The following is a 20,436-nucleotide window of genomic DNA, read 5'->3' as shown; positions in this document are numbered from 1 at the left end:
GCAATTAACCACTAAAAGAAGCCAAAGAAGAGCTGTAGCTCAAGTGGTAGAATGCTAGCCATGAGCAAAAACAAAAACAATAATCCTGACTTCATGTTGGGGGGGAGGAGGAGGAGCGACTGCATACTTTGAAAGTATGAATTAGCCAGGCATGGAGTTCCACTTGTAATTCCAGCTACTCAGGAGGCAGAGGCAGGACAATTACAAGTTTGTAAAGGCAGAGAAAGTTAGGATTCCATCTCAAAATCAAAAGGGCTGCTAGCATAGCTAAAGTGGCAGATTACTGCCTAGTTAGCTGAAGGTCAGTACTGAAGAGAAAAAAGAGGGAAAGGGAAAGGGAAGGGGAAAGGGAAAAGGAAAGGGAAAGGAAACAGGAAAGGAAAGGAAAAATGAATTTCATGGAAATTAAAGTTTAAAAAATTTAAATAACAGCACTCTAAGGACATGAAGCAAAAGCTCTGATTACCTAAGTAACTCAGTTATTACCTGATTACTATATTTCAGTATTGTAACTGAAGTTCAGAAATAGGTCCTAAACTAACAAGAAAACCTCCAACTCACTAAAACTGCATGTTTAAGAGGAGAGACAGATAGAAAAAACGTATTTTAAATAATCAAATATAAAAATCTGGGAACCTTGATGGAATATATTTTCCAAAAGGACACTACTGAGGAAGTTTTTCATCTTGACCTCTTTTTCTAACTATTCTATTACTCCTTTGACTTTTAAAAACAGCTTTTTCTCCTGATATTTCTTCCCCTAGGAGAAAACTCTATGCTTCATAGTTCAGTTTGAGATAACCCTTATTACTCCAGCTCTCACTGTTTTGTTTTCATTGCTAGAACACATATCATCTACCCAAACAACATAACAATCTATAATGCTTTATTAAATGAATGCAGCTTTAGTGCCCTAGTAACTTTCATAGATTCTCATATATGATCCTATGAGATGGGCACAATAAATTCAGTGAAGGAAAGAAACTTGCTAAATTTTATCATTGTCAATCTTGTAATAAAACTAAAGGGTTTAACGCAATAAGAAAAAAATACTTAAAAGGTGAATGAGTCACTAGTATACTACACTTTGTATACTTTGCAGTATTTTTCTCTAATTACTTAAAGCAAGCAGTTTTTTTTTTAACAATGAAGATTACAAACGCCTAAAAACAAGGGGTATGTTTCAGACACGTTGCATGACTCCACAACACTGAGAACTTGTGAATGGACTGAGTAAAATGCCAAGCTACCCATGAACATCGAATGTGTTCATAAGACATTTATCTGCATCATTAAAAAAAGACAAACTAGAAAAAACTAAAAAACTTTTTTTAATTTTTTTCCCTCTGAAATTTGTGTGAGAGTTTCAAAATGAATTTAAGCTCATCTTCTGAAGAATACGAACAAATGCACTAAAGATCCTGCTGGAAAATGCAATATACAGAATATTTTTTTAGTGTAAGTACAAACTTAAACCTTGCAAGTTTTATTTCACATACTAAGACATACCAATGAGAATGAAGCAACTCACACTGAGTATAAAAATTATGATTACATTTTTAAGAAAAATATTTGAGCTAATGATAAACATAACCCCAATTAATGAGTTTTGCAAACATGAAAACTGATTAGTTAATTTGATGATAAAATAACAAATGCTATCTCCTAATGAATTTTCTAACCTTCCCTTTACTGATAGCAGCCCAAGTGTTATTAATAAAGACTTCCACATACAGATGAAATTGCAAAGCCTTTATCAATAGATACTGGCTAATAAGCAATCTAGGGTCACTCTCAAGTAACAAGATAATTATATGTATTGTCTACATTCTTAAAAAAAATCGGTATGAAGAGTCTTCTGCCTTAGCACTTATAACTTTAAAAAAAAAAAAAAGGTGACCATTATATGCAACATAACACATTCATGTTATATGCCTTCACCATGAATCCTTAAAACCAATGAAGAACAGCTAGGTACCAATGGCTCAGGCCTGTAATGGTAACTACTCAGGAGGCTGAGATCTGAGAATCATGGTTCACAGTCAGCTGTGGCTCAAGTGGTAGAATGCTAGCCTTGAGCAAAAGAACCTAGATACATGAAACTATCTAAATTATAGCAGTATCAATAATATTATGAAGCCCTTATAGTGCCTGACACTACTATGAGTACTTTACATATGCTAACTTATATAATCCTACCCAGGCAACTCAATGTGACTTACAGATAAAGAAATCAAGGCAAAGAAATTATGTTAACTAAACCAAGAGGTTATATCCATTATGTAAGCCAGTCAGTCTCCCTAGAAGAAACCACAGTGTAATAACTGCCTCTAACTCAGTTACAAGTGTTCTGAGTACAGCAAGGGCAGAGAAAATTGGTATTTGAGGTATTTGAGGTAGACCTTGAAATCTAAAAGGAAATAATAAAACAAAGCCATGCCTGTATACAGGGGTAAAAAAGGCTTCCCAACTCTGCTCCTCCTATTTGTCCTCTGTATAAACAGTACATAACCAGCAGTTGTAACTGATAGGCAGTCCACACAGCTACAAGAAATATTTGAGAGCATACTTAAGCCTACCTGGCTTTGATGGTAATCTCTGCTATTCTACAGATGTAACACTCCTTAGAGTGTTTTCTCAGTTGCAAAAATGGAGAACAGCATGATAGCCATCCCACATGTTTCATGAGATGAGATCCAAACATATATAAACTGACATGCTATCGGTAACAATTACATCTCTAGTGAGAAATGCACTAGATTAAGAAAAAGTCTATAAATAATGACACATACACGACTATCTGTATTTAGCATGGGAGGGAGGGAGCACAAGTTCTTAAAAGCATTCGTAAGCCCCTCATGGGTCAACATTCAGATGCTTCCCAAGAGGAAAGAATGCCTTTCCTCCTGAGCCCAACTACAGAGTCTGGTTGAATAGGTAATACAAAAGAAATTACTCTTGAAATCTCAGTGCAACCAGACTGTCTTTATTTACTTATTACTTTCCTGGTGAGTGGAGTAAGTGATTACACAATGATATTCTACATTATTATTCACTGGATAATTTCATTCATGATGAATTTAGATGTGCTCACTGAGAACTGGGTATTGTCTCTCTCTCAACCTCATGGAAACTTGGTTTTTCTCCTAACACCTGGTTGGCAAACTCTTTCAGTTTCCTCTGCTGGCTGTTATCTCCTGCATCTATATCTAAATGCTCTGGTTTCAGAGGGTTGGGTTGAATCATTTTCTCTGTGTATATACTCTTTCCAGATACCAGTTTATAAATTCTGGTAAGCTTAAGTATGTTTATGATGTCAACACCAAATTGGTGTTTCTTGATCTTCACCAAGTTCCAAACTCATGTTCAACTACCTGCTTGAGACCTCCAATTGGATATCTCAGTCATTTCAGTATTAACACATCTAAAACACAATCCTGTCCACTAAACCAATTCTTCCCATTGGTCTTATCTCAAAATAGGTACTACCATTTCTTCCCACAGACTCAAACAACCAATCTCTTGATTTCTTCCTTGCCACTTTGAACATCACAACATGTGTCCAACTGACCATTCATATCTATAGGTTCGCATCTAGCCAAAACTAAAAAATATTTTGGAGAACAATTTGGTGTGCACTGAACACAAACCCTTTTTCTCTTGCTATTAATACTCTGAACAATAGAGTGTAACAACATTTATACAGCATTTACATCATACTAGGTATTTATAAGTAATCTAGAGATGATTTAAAGCATAAAGGAAGATTATCTAATTTACAAACATTATGTCCTTTTATATAAGAGACTTGAGCATCCAGATTTCTGTATCAACAATCTCCAGAATCAATCTCCAGAAAACACTGGGGGTGACTGTCTCTGCTTTAGAACCTCGGTATATGTAGCTTATTATGTACACTCTGACACATCTTATAAACTCAACATCTTTTATTTAGTTCTGAGTCCAAATGTAACCTCCACAGAAAGCCTTCTAAACTCATCTGAAAGTAGATTCCCACTCTAAAACTCACTCCTTGTTTATTTTCTTCACAGTAACTAATACATGTTTATTATTCCCTTCCTCATAAAGACACCGTTTTGGTTTGGTTCAGCCTTATAACAATTCCAATCTGCCCTCACAGCTGAACATAAACTCTACAAAGGCTGGACAAAAGTCTTGTTCATAATTTCATTCCCAGTATATAACATAGTACTGATCACATGCTGACCCTTAGAAAATATTTATTTACGAAAGCGAATAGCCTCAAAACTGCCTTATTCTGCTTATCTTATTACTCAGTAAGGCAGCTGTTTTCTGAACATACCCCCACCTAAACATTCTTTCATAAATATAACTTTTATGTTGCTATTTCTCAGGCCCCCAATACTTTGAGGGCTTTTCTATTAATCTTTGGTGAAGTACTTTGTCAAACACTGAAGTTATTCTTACCCTGTAATAATTCTTGTCTCTGAACATGACAAAGTTTTTCTGCCATATTCTACCCTACATCAGACCTAATTCTACTAAGCACTTAGAAAAACACATAAGACCTAAACTCCTTGAGATCAGTAAGGCAACAGGCTCTACTACTTCCCAACTCTTCAGAAGACTATATGGAACATCAAGTACAATAGTCCTTGAACATGTATAACACATATGTGTAAGGTAACATTATGAACATAAAAATATCCATTTAAACCTACTTAACCTAGTGTGCTTACTAAACCACACATGCTATTTTGCAAAGAAGTCAAAACTCATCCGCTGGATTCCTAGCTGATGAGGCTGACTATAGAGGGACACTGGATAAATACAAATCAATTTGGCTAATTAAATAAGTGTATTTCAAAATGAAAAATCCATCTCCAGCTACCTTCCACAGAGAAGACTGAGACCCAAATCTTCAGTGAATAATACCCAACAGGTATAGCTAAGCTGTGCAACCAGGAAGCTGAGATCTGAGGATCACATTTCAAAGCCAGCCGGGGCAGGAAAGTCCCTGAGACTCTTATCTCCAATAAACCACCAGAAAACCGGAAGTGGTGCTGTGGTTCAAGTGGTAGAGCGCTGGCCTTGAGCTGAAGAGCTGAGGGACAACGCCCAGGCCCAGAGTTCAAGCCCCATGACAAAAACAAAACAAAATAAAAAACCCTATAGCCAATTTGTTGTGCTCCACTCTAACAACTTACTTCTAAAATGATAGCAAACTAGAAAATATGGACTTATGGATAACGATGATATCAGAAACTGAGCAAAATAATTTCTCTGTTCAGAGATTCTGTCAGCAGCCAAAAACCACTAACCCACAACCCAGTGAGCCCCAAAACTAGAACTGTTAAAGAGCTTTACCCCACTTGAAAAGTTGGACATTCCTGGTAATATATAATTTGAGGAAGGCAACAAAATAAATTTTAGCAATTATTTTAAATGTTTTGTTTTGTTTTGTGACATTATCTTTGATAGTAGTCATTTAAACTCTGAATTTAAAACACCTTCCAGGAAAAGGCTGTAAGTACAGCTAATGTGATAGAGTGAAAACTGTAAGAAAGCCAAGCCAGGCCTGGCAAGCTTAGGCCCTGAGGAGGTTCACCTCATTGGGGCTTGGGGGGAGGGGGGTTGGGGAACGAATCCAGCAGCAAAAGGAATTAATTTGAGAAGAGACCACATGGAAGAAATGAGAATTCAAGAGTATAAAAAGAAACACTATCCACTAGATATTCAGATTATCATCTAGGATTCATATTCTGTGAAAATGTACTTTTTAAATATTCTATATTCTTACTATGTACTTCAGAATGAATTACTAACTTCTCATTAATGCCAATAATCAGAAATAGTTAGTACATTACCTAAATATTGGAGGCTACTTACAATATTGTCTTTTGGATCTACTTTACCTTCTAGGTAAAGCTAACCAATAATGAGGTTATTTGGGTAATGTAATAACTCAGGACACTTGGAGATAGTCCAAGATATGTGCACAGTCTCAAAAGTACTCTATAATCATTCAAATTAGGAGTAAAATACACAAGGTTTTATTCACATATATAATATACATATACATGATAAAGCAAAGTACTAATTATATAAATGCTAAATGTTTCTAAAAAATTTGAAACCAATGTAACAGAATCTTAAATGTAACTCCTTTGTTTACCCTGTCTTGAAATATAATTTTTTTCTTCTGCTCTACCACTTTAAATCATAGCTGCTTATAAATGCAGAACACAACACTATTTATTATTATTTGTGAACCAAGCTACTGATTCTGCTCTGTCTTACAGTTCTGTTTTTTCATTCATTCTCATTCTAGATCATCTTACCTTTCCATGGTAGGCTCTGGCTCATGTAGCCACACCTACAATTCCATTACCTCCTACATACCTCCAAAACTGCAAAGTCTGGCTCCATTTACAAGCTAATTTGAGGCTGACACCAAAATGGCAATTGTTAAAACAATAAATGTTCCACAGAAAGTTGGCTTGGACAAAGATTTCACTTCAGCACTTGTATCTGAATCTGTCACCTTCTTCTAGTTCACTCACAGGACCTCAGCTCTGAAGTCAGAAACACCAAAGATTAAGTTCCAGTTGTAGCACTTACTTTCTCTAAGTCCAAGTCCATTTCCCATCTTTAAAACTGTCAAAACCATTATCTACCTCACTCATGACACTCATGAAGATCAAATGAGAAAATGCTGGTAAAGCACTTAACATACTGCCTCAAAGACTGGAAGTTTTAACTGTTAGCTCCCTACTGTAATTAATTGCACTTATTCACAGACACACTGAACAATAACTGGATGCTAAGATTTGAAAAAATTAAGGAAAGTTTCTGCCCAAATGAGAGAAACAAATATTGTGATAAAGTTCAGGGGAGTGAGCAAAAGTGAAAAGAAAACCCACAAACAAGATCTGCCAATTCAAAAACATCTTCCATTTCTACTTCGTACACATCCAGAACAGTCATTCATGCAAGAGCTTTCATAGCTGATTCTGTTTTTTTTTTCTCCTCCATCTCCATTCTTACTCCACATGATATCATATGAAATTAATTTCTACAATACAATGTAATGCCATTCACTTTTTATTCAACATTTTAGTAATAATCTATATTGACAAGTTTATTTTATAGACAGTCTCTAACAAATCTTATTTCCCCTATGAGAAAGAAGCCAATATGATAACCTCACTGTCCCAAAAATAACTATAAATTCTCCACCTTCATGTTTCTGCTTGTACACATTGTCTTACCCGAGGCCATCCCTACTTCTTTCTACCTTTCCAAATCCTAACCAGTCTTCAAAAACTCAGTTCATCCCATTCCATAAAGAAGTTTTTTTCTCCTTGAAAGGAAGATTTTTATGAATACCAAAGATCTTTTTTTTTTTTTAACAGCATGTCCTATTTGCATGGTTCACTAAGCATCTTCATGTCTTCCTAGTGACTTAACCAGATCTGCAGGATTGGTCTATGCTGGACCAAGTATAGGTCTACTATGAAGCCTTCAATGAGTATAAAACTGAACTGTAGGAGAATGGGCTATGAAATCAGAATAAGTCAGAGAGAAAACTTAATCTAACACTAAAGTGCAAAACCTGAGTATTTTTTAAAAAATCATTCACCTGGGCATCTGTGGCTCACATCTATAATCCTAGCTACTCCGGAAGGAGGCTGAGATCAGAAGACCAAGGTTAGAAGCAAGCCCAGGCAAGTCCTCAAAACTCTGTCTCCAAAATAACCAGCAAAAAGCTAGAATGGAGGTATGGCTCAAATAGTAAAACATCAACCGTGAGCAAAAGAGCTCAGCCATCACAAGGCCATGGGTTTGAACCCAGATACAGGACATCAGTTACCTAGTTCCACTTACTGTGCATGGGGGAAAAAAGAAAGCAGTACCCGTGAAAAGGTATTTTACCCACTGTGACACTGACATACATGCTCACACAAAGGATTATGGTTAAAAATTAGTAATTCCCCCCAAATCATTCTTCAACATGTCCTGACTAAATCTGCCTCACAGAATTCAGAAATGAAAATCAAAAATAGTACAAGATTTTGTGTATGTTTTGTGTGTACGTTTTCTTTTTATCCCTTTAACTATACTACCACAAATAACCAGTGATATAGTAATCATGCTGAAAATGCTTGAATTAATAAGGTGACACCAAGGAAAAATAAACCACCACCTGGAAGACTTACACTTTCTGACTCAAAGCTTAATACAGGGCTACAGTGATCAAGACTGTGTGGTACAAGCAAAAGAACACACATACATATCAATGGAAAATAACACAGTACAGCAATGTCTTTTACATTTACAATCCACTGATTTTCAACAGGGTTGTTCAGGTAATTCAATAGACATGGTAGGGCATGCTTGTGATTCTACTATTTGTCAGGTAGAAAAAGGAGGGTTCTGTGTATGAAGCCAACCTAAGCAGCAAGGCACTGAGTCAAAATCCCAAGGGTTGGGATGTAATTCAGTGTTAGAATGTACAGCATGTACAAAATCCTGTATTCAGTCCCTAACACCACTAAATAAAAATGTTTTGCATTGCAGAAAATACTATAGAGAAAGCAAAAGGCAACCACAGAATGGAAGAAAATGTTTACAAATCATATATCTGATATGTCAGATTTATACCCAAAGTATATAAAAAAAACTCTTACAACAACTCAACAATAAAAAGACAACATAAATTTTTAAATGGGCAACTTTAAAAAAGATAGTCCCAAAGAGAACTGATAAGCCTACAAAAAGATGATGTTCATCATCATTAGGCATCAAAATATTGCAAACCAAAACAATCAACTACTTCAAGTCTATTAGATGGTTATCATCAAAAAGCTGAGCAATATTATTTCTTTGGTTGTAGACAAACTGGGAATCTTATATCCTACTCATGGGGGGAAAAAAATAGTGCAATCACTTTAGAACACATTCTGGAAATTCTCCGAAAGGCTAAACATATGAATTACCACTCGAGTGTACACAATTGAAATAAAAACAAATGTTTTGTCAAAAATTTGTACACAAATGTCTATTAAAAATGCTAATCACAATATCTCCAAACAGGAAGAAGCTAGATATCCATGAATTGATAAGTTGATAAATACAATGTGGCATGATCATTAAAATGGACTGTTACTTGACTATAAAAATGAAATACTGATGCATCCTGTAACATGCTACAATGAAAACGTTTTGGTTTACAAAAAACCCCCACATATTATGTGATTCCATTTATAAAATTTCTCAGATAAGACAATTTTTTTTTTTTGGGGGGGGGGTCCGGTCATAGGGCCTGAACTCTGGAGGCCTGGGCGCTGTCTCTCAGCTCTTCAGTTCAAGGCTAGCGCTCTACCCCTTGAGCCACAGCGCCACTTCCGGCTTTTTTTCTTTTTGCTTATGTGGTGCTGAGGAATCGAACCCAGGGCCTCATGCCTGCAAGGCAAGCGCTCTACCACTGAGCCACCTTCCCAGCCCGATAAGACAATTTTTTAAAGACAGAAAGTAGATGTTGCCTAGGGCATGGGGGAAAAAAAGAAAGCAGTAACTGTGAAAAGGTATTTTACCCACAAAGCAAACATGATTATGCAACCCTAGGAATACAATAAAACCTGAAAGTATAAAGAATATTTTGCACCTTATATCTCAATAATATTGTTTTAAAAAGAGGAAGAGTATAAATCAAGCCAGTGTTCAGTAAAACTCTGAATCTTGAAACCAAATACCAAGTACAAACGACTAGCATAATGAATTACCTCTACCTACCTTTTTATTTATCTTCCTTTGCTTCCTAAATGAAAACTCAAAATTCAAGCTAGTCATTTTGGCTTTGTCACAGTTTTCAAGTATTAAGGATTTTCTGTCATTCCCATGAGGTTCATGAACCTCATACAAACTATAATAGTATTGACTAAGTAACAAAAGCTTCAATTTGAAAATTCTTTAGACACCAAATGCCAGTTTTCAACTATACTAAAGAAATACAAACGAAACATATTGGCATCCTCAGATTTAAGATCTCGGTTTTTCTGAATAATAGTGAAAGTCACAACCGTCAGTCATGTATAAAGGACAGTGATTCTACCATTTATAACTCTGTAAGCATATACAGTATCACTGCGAGCTAAGTGTTCACAAAGCATTGAAGAAGCAATTACTATAGCAAAAGCTCAACATCTCCAACTCAGCTGGTGGTATGAAAACATTTATGGATCTTCAGAGGCCCTTGAAAATGTCTTGGGTCCCTTATGTTATCCAACGTAAAACGTAAAAGATGAAGCCAACTAAAATATATTCTGTTATTTATAGGAAATACTCTTAAGTATATAACAAATTTCACTCAATATATAATTCTTCATACCTATGATGCCACAGACTGATTTTATGATAAATTTTTTCTTAAATATATAATAGTCTGAACTGTTTAAGTTACTCTTTAAGCTGTAATGCAAAAAAAACTTTTAATTCAGCTTCAAAAATAAAACAATATTTCATTTTTATCTCATTTGAGAACCAAGAAAGTGAGAAGAAATTGAAAATAAATACTAAAAGATAAAAACTGGGACTAGAGGCATGGCTTAGTGGAATAGTGCTAGCCTAGCAAGTGCAAGGCTCTGAGTTCAATCGCACTATTGCAGAAAGAAAGAAAAAAGAAAAGAAAAGAAAGATTGAATCTATTAAATCATTTATAGAAGTTCTTTAGGAAGTACCACATAGGGGAGGTAGAGGTATATAGCTAAGTAGTAGAGTGCACTCATAACATGCACAAGGTCCCAGATTTAATCTTTAGTAGTAAAAGATAAAAATCTAAGTTTCTAACATAGCACACTGACAGACATGCAGAATAAACACATGCTAGTTCCTCTGTGATTCCACCGATTTCTAAACTAGACGACAAAATTCAGAGGTCCTATCTCTGGCCTGACAGATATAGGACTAGATGGTAGAGGCCTGTTAAGGCCCCCCAAAACAGAACAAACCACACTGTAAGTGGAAAGCAACAGTCACCCAACACCCACTCATACTAGACAGCCAACAGAAAAAAACCCTTCTCCACTGTGACTGCTAAACAAGTAAACCCACAGATGTTCCTTGCCAGTGACAGCAAATTACAGTTATCCACAGAACCATGCAGCAAGGTTCTGAAAGGTAACTGTAGGAGAGGGAACACATAAAGGAAGTATGAAGGAAATTATTTCCTCTGACATTAGGTATCATGTACTGACTGCTAAGAAATGTGACTCCTGTTAGGCAAACAGCTTTATTTTTCCATATTTTTATAAGTTAATTCCATATAGTCAATGGATCACACCTAAAGGTAACAGAAGTCTACGAGACTCCATCTCCAAAATAACCATCAAAAATTCTGGGCTTAAGGCTGGGAATGTGGCTTAGTGGTAGAGTATGCTTGACTAGCATGCATGAAGCCCTGGGTTCAATTCACCAGTACCACATAAACAGAAGAAGCTGGAGGTGGCACTGTGGCTTAGTTGGCAGGCTGCAACCATTGAGCACAGAGAGACTCAGGGACAGAGTCTGGGCCCTGAGCTCAAGTCCCAGAACTGGAAAAAAAAAAATAAATTAAAAAAAGAAAAATGCTGGGCTTGGCAGTGTGACTCAAGTGATAGAGAGCCAATAAGCAAACACAAGGCCATGAGTTCAAACCCTAGTATAAGTGGGGGAGAGGAGAAGAGTGGGTAATAAACATTGGTCAAAAATAAACCAAATTAAAATTGTATGTTCTAATTTCTCTTTCAAAAGTTAGTAGCACATTGAAATATGTTCTAAGTTCTCTTGAAATACTGAGGGACAATTTATTAACAACCCTAGCCAAATATTTGATACCAAACAATACAAAGACCATAGTGGTTCACTTAACAAGCATACTAAACAATATTAAAAGTGGCATAAGCACACAGGAAATATAGGACACATCACCAGTTACCAAACAGCCACAGCATTTACTCACCAAAGGAAGCACCACTTAAAATGAAGCAAAGGATCTTTCTCTTTTCTCTGTCTGACCCAGTCCAAGCAACTACTTTGGAATCAACAAAAGGAACCACAGCCCTAGTATTGCAGGTCTACCTTGTACAGCAAAATTATTAGCCAATCTTCAGACATGTGAACTGCTTTTGAAAAATTCCTATAAACCAGAAAATTAATGACACTAGGACATTCTTTCCTGAAGCTATCTGAAGTATTCATTATGTATGACTCCCATATAAAAGTCAAAAACTATTACATGTATTTGCTTTACAAAGAGCTCACATGTGAACCAGTAATGGTATCATTAACTAATAAGGCTCAAGGCTCAATGAAAAAAAGTAAACTTCCAAATTTCAGATAACACTATAAACTTTTACTTTAAATCAAACTATGATTCGAGCTATTCAAGCTATTATGTAATTCCATTCCTCCATCTCTTAAGTTTTGTACATGCTTACAATAGTAGTTTAATTATTGTCTTAGTAGTCAAAGCTAAATGAGACTATCCAAGATATTAGAAAATATCCTAAAAAAGTTATAATCTATATTGTACAATACTATGCACAGATTTATCAGAAATGAGTTTTAAGCCAGGCATTGTGGTACACACCAGTAACTCCAGAAATCAGCTGAGGCAGGAGGATTATGAGGGCAACCTGGGCTACAACCTGTTTCTAAAATAACAGAACAGACACAGGAGACAGTTAGACTGGGGGGCGGGGGGTGTGGGGGGCGGATTTGCAAGCCCAATCTCAACCATTATAAGGCTGGGCTGTGACACTCTCCTTTGATTCCAGCTCTACAGAAAGTATAAATAGAATTGCCACCAAGGCCATCCTGAAAATAAATATGAGACCCAAGACTATTATTCAAAAAATGCCTAAGACAAAAAGGGCTAAGCCAAGGTTCAAGTAGTAGGGTGCCTGCCTGCCTAGCAAGTCCCTGAGTTTCAACCCAGTAGTGGGGAAAAAATAGCTTTAAACTCATTAAGACAAAGTAATTATTTTGTCAATAATCTGTCAAAATTTAAGCAAAGTAGTTTGGAAATTAAGTTCAAATATGTATGTAATATACTATACTTTTTAAAGTGAGAATGTGATTAAAACAAATACTATGCTAGAAAATGAGTTTTTTTATTCATTTCCTATTATCCACTTTATATGAACTGATCACAAGGTAAACAACGATCTGACATCCGAAACAGCTGTGTTAAGTATGTCAAAAAATATTACATGAAACCGTCTTACTAAGCACAAAGAAATATTTGTTCTATTTAAGTGAAACATTCTTTGAACATTATCATTTCAAGCTTACATACTGTACATGATTCTCATATAAAGAACCACATTAAGTTCACCACAAACGTAATAAGCCTTAATCAAAAGTTTTTCTATATAAAATAGTTGTCAACTATCTATCAATATAACCAGTTGTAAAATTTTCATTTTCATTAATAGTTAAGGTTGTTATCTTTGTACATAAAATAAGGCCAACAAAATCATACCAAATAATAAATTCTGTCCACATTCAATGTTGGAAACAATGTTCATTTTATCTAGCCTCTCACCTTCAATGGAACTATCACTTTAAGCCATAAAATTTGATGTTGTAGCTGGGTGCTGTTGGTTCATGCCTATAATCCTAGCTACCCAGTAGACTGTAATCTGAGGATCAAGGTTCAAAGCCAGTGCAGGCAGCAAGGCTCTTGAAACTCTTTATCTCCAATAAACTACCAAAGCGTTAAAAGCTATGGTTCCAGTAGTAAAGTGCTAATGTTGAGCAAAAAGCTAAGGATGTTGCCCAGGCCCTTAGTTCAAGTCTCAGGACACACACACACACACACGCACACGCACACGCACACGCACACGCACACGCACACGCACACGCACACGCACGCACGCACACACCCAACAAAAAAAAAAAAAACAAAAACACTCAGTGTTGACCTGGTTTTAATACTGACCTCATATCAAATCAGAAGTAAAAGTCTTAAAATAGTCAACCATCTTAACATTGCAACAGACTCAACATACAGTATAAGGCAGGAGATTATTTTTCTGTCCTTTCTCCGTATCTTTTATTAAAAGTATTTTTATTTCCCAGTAAATGCTGACTAGAAAATGGGGGTGGGATAGGATATGTGGTCACTGGAAGAGAGATAAAGAACAACCAGACCTATCTGTAAAAGGCCCACAAAAATCATTTGTGACAGGACAGATATCTTTCTCATCAGCTGCCCAGGGTCCATCTGCCGACATTCATAATGTTGTATGGCCCTCAAATAGTGTTATAATATCCAATATCCCTTCACAGAAAAAGACACCCCATTCCTGGTAAAGAATATTGTTTTTATTTTTATTTCTGTCAGGACCTGGACACTGTCTCTGAGCTCTTTCTAGTCAAGACTAGCACTCTATCACTTTGAGCCACAGTCCCACTTCTGTTTTATAAGTGGTAACTGGAGATCAGAGTCTCTTGGGGACTTTTCTACCTGAGCTGGCTTTGAATGGCGATTCTCAGATCCCAGCCTCCTGAGTAGCTAGGATTACAGGGGTGCACCACCGCCGCCTGGCAGTGTTTTCTATTTAACATCACTGGTTTAAATCACTTATTCTTAGTCACATCCAAGAAATAATGTAAATCATGAATAAACGTTGCTGAATGTTCTTATACTTTTATAAACAAACTTCCAAGAAGACAACAATAAATAATAATTATTAAATAGCATGTTTTAGCCACAGTATTATTCTATAATTAAAGAAACAATTTAAGGTATTAACACCTTTTCCACTAAAAGATAACAGAATGTGTTGCTACACTGTAATTTCATTATCATACCGCTATTACATTGCACTGTTATTGGCAAGTTGACTGTACCACTTCAAACATACTTGCTGAATATTTCGCTCTGCACAGACAACAACTACGCTATACCAATTATTTAAATCCAAAACACCATGTTATTACTATTAAAACTACAACATGAGACCAATAGCTTAAATATACCTTCTGCAAAAGACACAAGTAATAAAAATCAGTAATTACTTACCTACAGTTGGGAGGAGGGTCCAACGTAATTTCTGCAAGTTCTTTCTGAATTCTTTAAAATGAAAACAAGAAAATTTATGTCAAAATTTCTTTAATCTATTTCACTAAAATGTGGTACTTCAACAGTAATACTTCCCTTTGTGTATGTTTTAAATTTGAAGTATCAGTACTGTAAAAAGCATTATCTACAATTTTGAGGATGTACTACCAAGGATGGTGACATCTGTACCACCAATACATAAAGCCTGCGGCAACACACTAACTTATTAAACTTGTTTATAAAACCCTTCAAGGTTTTATAATGGTGGCTCTCGTCTGTAATCCTAGCTACTCAGGAGGCTGAGATCTGAGGATCACAGTTCAAAGCCAACCCATGCAGGAAAGTCTATGAGACTCTTATTTCCAATTAACCACCAGAAAACTGGAAGTCAGGGACAGCACCCAGGCCCAGAGCTCTATGATGGAAAAAAAACAAAAACAAAATTTCAAGGTAGGATTTTTTTTTTTTTAGGAAATTGGCTTGAAATATGAACTCTGGTAACTGGGACCCACAGCAAAACTCTGTGTATGCATATTTCCTAGCTTTTGTTTTATCCTTTCAATGAACTGTAGCACTGCTATACAAAGGCAGACTGATAATGGCTCTATCCTTAAAACTGTAAATAAACTCAGTTTTCCATTTCAAATATTTTATGCTATCTTTTCTCAATGCAGGAATGCTAGTTTAAACTGGAAACACCTTTCACAGTAACTATGGGTCACTCTTACTTACATCCAAACATTCCTGACTGGTCCAATCAACTGATGAAGAAATATCTAGATCTCATTCCCACATCGGAAACTGCTACCAAAATACACAATATTCTTTCTAAAGCATGTTGAGACTTTGAGGTTTGGCACCATTCCTTCTGCTTGCACTACCTTAATATTCCATGAGCTTCCTACAAGAAATTAAAACCTGCTTTTGTTCTTACGTCACTTTTCTGGGGGACAGTGCTATGAACTTAGAGCCTCTCATGTGCTAAACGTGAACATAACCACACAGTTATACTCCCAAGACCCTTATGTATTATCTTTTTTACTTTGATTTTTAACAACATCTAACATCCTATATACCTACACAAAGACTAGCAGTGGTAAGCTGTTTTCTATGAGTACACTTTTAAACATCTCTTAACCATTCATGTCATGAAATTTGGGTTTTGCTAAATCAAACACAAAAATATTGTTGAGCTGGGCACCACTGGCTCATGCCTGTAATCCTACCTACTCAGGAGGCTGAGATCTGAGGATCTCAGTTCAAAGTCAGCCCAGCCAGGAAAGTCCGTGAGACTCTTATCTCTAATTAACTACCAGAAAACCAGAAGTAGTGCTGTGGCTCAAGTGGAAGAGCTAGCCTTGAGCTGAAAAGCCTAGGTGACAGCACCCAGGCCCAGAACAAACAACAACAACAACAATATACATATATATACATATATGCATATATATACATATGTATATATACATAAATACATACATATGTATATATATAAATGTATATTGTTGAAAAGAATTTACTCCTTTGCCTTGCTTTTTTTTTTGGGGGGGGAGGGGCAGTCCTAGGGCTTGAACTCAGAGGCTGGTTGTCCCTGGGCCTCTTTGTGTTCAAGGCTAGCACTCTACTGTCTTTCTCTGAGTAGTTTATTGGACATAATGAGTCTTGTGGGCTTTTCTGCTTGGGCTGGCTTCCAATCACAGTCCTCAGATCTCAGCCTTCTGAGTAGCTATGATTACAGGCATGAGCCACCAGCACCAGGCTTGCCTTGGCTTTTTTTATTAACAGCCAGATGCCTGCTGTATGATAAATATTACTACAGTACATGATAGCTGACTATAAAAAAAGAATGTGAGCAAAAACATTAACACATTCGATTTCATTCTGCAAGACAACAAATAGAATTACAAAAATAAAGGAAACTCCTCCAAAAGAATTATTACCGACTTCCTAAAGGAACTGAATGACATTAACACAACTTTGACTTCTCTAATTCATATGGTTCAAGGTAGTCTCAACTATGAAACACTATGAAACAACAAAACTAATTAAAGGGCAAAAAACTTCCACTTAAATTCTGCTATGCTATTTATCGAGTTGATAGGCAAAAGTATTTCTCTCACCTGCTCTATATGACTCAATTTTCTATCTTACAAAATGATGAGATTAACTGAGACAAGTTTCATGATTTCATTTATCTTTAACACATGACAATTTCCTTTTAATACAGATTCTACAATGTGTTTATAAACAAACACCTGAGTAAATATGGTCCCAAATTAGAAACGCTCAATGGGGTGAGTAAGCAACAAAGAGAAGTGGAATGGCAGAAACTTAACAAGCTGAAACTCACAATAGGGAACCACAGAATGTATAAGGATATAAAAAAAAAATTCAGGGATGGAGTAACTCAGTTGTAGAGTGCTTGTCTATCATGTCCAAGTCCCTGGGATTAACCCCTAGTGACATAATAAAGATTTGGGGTGGGCGGAGGAACAAAAGAACTAAAAAAAAAAAAAGCTACTGCAAAAGTTACATATTAAGTGTGAAGGAAACATTAATATATTTTTAATCAAGTTCTATATATAAAGGAATGAGATTTCATCTATTCTGCCTAAAGGCTATGACTCATTCCATAGCCCAAGAATCCCAACACTGGACTTGCAGAAAATATAATTCTAATATGCTGTTTGGTCTGGTATTTAGTATTTACAATTATACAATTCATTAGTATTTTATTAATAGTCAAAGCACAGAAGATGAGTTAAAGCTGTACTATACAATTAAATGTTACAAACTCTGAACTCTGACATGTAAGATTAATTATGAATAAAAGCTAAAAATAAGCCAGGCACCAGTGGTTCATACCTGTACTCCTTGCTACTCAGTTAGGTCTGCCCAGGAGAAATGGCCCACTCCCTTGGTTCTCTCCCTAGAAGTTCCCTCCTAGCACCGGTAATCCAGGTTACTGTAAAGCCTGGAGGCAGTGGGAGGTTCCTCCAGGCTCTGAGGTCACTTCCTCATCCTCGGGTCACTTGCACATCTGCTGTGGCCATACCACCTCCCCATGCCCCCTTGCTCCCCTTTCCCTGTATACTCTCAACCCACCAGAAGCTCTCTCTGGCTTTGCCCACTTCCATCTTCTGTGACCAGCAGTTTGGCCTATCTCAGTCTCTCTCAGGGTCTCTCTCTCTCCCCTAATAAACCCTCTTCTCCTTGAACTGCATGTGAGTTTCCTTTCAGCAACCCTTACACTCAAGAGGCTGAGATCTGAGGATCACAGTTCAAAGCCAGCCCAGGTAGGAAAGTCTGTGAGACTCTAAGCTGTAAATTAATCATAATGAAAGCTGGTAGTGGAGCTGTGGCTCAAGTGGTAGAATGCTAGCCTTGAACAAAGGGAGCCCAGGGACAGCACCTAGAACCAGAGTTCAAGCCCCATAACTGGCAAAAAAAAAAAAAAAAAAAAAGGCTAAACACAGATGGAAAAATAGTGGTGAAAAGATAAACTGAAGGATTAATATCTCCATTTTTCAAAATCGAGAATCAAGAAATAGTGTTAAAATTTAAAGAATTACAGAAATAAAAGCTTAAACATTTTACAGTATAAAGAACAATTTTTAATGTAAATATCAGTAACAGGAAGTAAAAAGGAAAAATAAGTAAACTAAATATAACAGAGCAGGGACTTAAAGGGTATTATTTAACAATTCAACAAATAGGAAATAAGGTATTATTCAGCTAAGCAGAAAACCAAAAGAAAGACTAAACTAAAAGCTAAAAGTTTTCTAAGTAAGAATAGAGTTAGGACCATTGGAGGAAGAAGGGTGGACAAAAAAACTGTTACTTTCCATTAAAAAAAATCCTTCACTGTTTGTTATAACTTCTGTCATGAATAACTTCTATACTTATTTTAAACTGCAGGAACAATAGGAACAAGTATTCAAAAGAGCATGCTTTTAACTATAAAAGGAAATCATTTTTTCTGAAGATGATAAGAATCTCCTCTTATACCCCAGACTGGCCTCAAACTAACCCTATCTTCCTACCTCTAACTCCCTTAAGTGCAATGATTGTAGTTATGTACCTCTATACCCAACTGAAAAACTTAGGGAAGGGAAATTGGGGTTTGAACTCAGGGCTTCATAGTTACAAGACAAGAGCTCTGCTCCTGGAACCGTATCTCCAGTCCTTCTTACTCTGGGATTTAATGGGCAGGCAAAATGTAATTGGGATCTCAACTCAGGACCTCTTACTTGCTAGCAGGTACAGCAGGAAATTTGGCTACTGAATCATCCTTTCAACCCTTTCTGCTGCTCTGGTTATTTTTGAGATAGGGTCTCCACTTTTGCCCACGCCAGCTTGAACTACAATCCTACTATTTATACTTCCTGTTTTAGCTGAGATAACAAGCACAAACCACCATGTCCAGCTTTTTCAGTTGTAATGAGGTCTCATAAACTTTTGCTTGGTCTGGCCTCAATTTATGAACCATGATCCTTATAATCTCCTCTCAAGCAGTTAGATTACAGGTGTGAGCTACTGGTTCAAAGCTGCTGCTTTATTTATCTCTTTCTTTATTTTTACACTCTAGTTACTCTTTATATAGGGTCTCACTTTTATCCTGGGTGATCCTAGACCTCAATCATCCTATTTACATTTGCATAGCTGAGATGACAAGCTTGCACCATGGGGTCCAGCTATTAGTTGAAATGAGGTTTTACAAACTTTTGACTGGGCTAGTCTAGAATAGTGATACTCCAGATCTCCCCCTACACTACAGGCATGAGCCACCACCAGGTGGCCACAGGTTGAAAATCACTTAACATAAAAGAACTTTGTTGAGATTTTCAAATTATTCATCTTATTTTGTGCTTATCATGCTCCTTTTGGTTTAAAAAGACAGCTAATAACATCTTGCTGTAAAATTCTACAAAAGAACTTGAACCTCACCAGATGACCACAATTCCAAATTCATATTATGCAATAGAAAAAACAATTAATAAATTCAGCAACTCTGAGCAATGAGACAAAATATTTTGAGTCCGTTCTGAGCAATGAGAAAATATATTTTGAGTCAGTTATCTAAGAATAATTGTATTTCTATTGGCAGAAAAGATTATTCTAAGACTTGCTATTTAAAAGGTTCCAAGATATCCTGCTGTTTTCAATGACAACAATTCAATTTTATCTCAGAAGTTGGGATCATGATATACAGTAAGAGGGGTAAGGAAGACAGCTATTTCAGGCACTGTCCCATAGTGATGAAAAATGAAGCACCAATAATTCACACTTACCATGTACCTTTCACATGATGATCTTAAGATGAATGAAAGTGAATTAAACATCTCCCAGAA

General features: G+C 36.3%; 1 protein-coding gene across 2 annotated transcripts in view; it reads right to left on the bottom strand.

Moving 5' to 3' along the window:
• The window catches only part of LOC138824676 (ubiquitin-conjugating enzyme E2 E2), a 235,435-nt gene that overhangs the window by 201,951 nt on the left and 13,048 nt on the right, over positions 1-20,436 (bottom strand). For both annotated transcript variants that reach the window (XM_070018687.1, XM_070018688.1), the window contains exon 3: positions 15,050-15,100. In XM_070018687.1, coding sequence (XP_069874788.1) covers positions 15,050-15,100 — 51 coding nt within the window. The remainder of the gene's footprint in view (positions 1-15,049; positions 15,101-20,436) is intronic.

This window comes from Dipodomys merriami, unplaced genomic scaffold (assembly GCF_024711535.1).
Source record: "Dipodomys merriami isolate MVZ:Mamm:240054 unplaced genomic scaffold, mDipMer1.0.p SCAF_13, whole genome shotgun sequence".
In the NCBI taxonomy this organism is placed as follows: domain Eukaryota; kingdom Metazoa; phylum Chordata; class Mammalia; order Rodentia; family Heteromyidae; genus Dipodomys; species Dipodomys merriami.
This window is presented reverse-complemented; position numbering and strand designations above follow the sequence as displayed.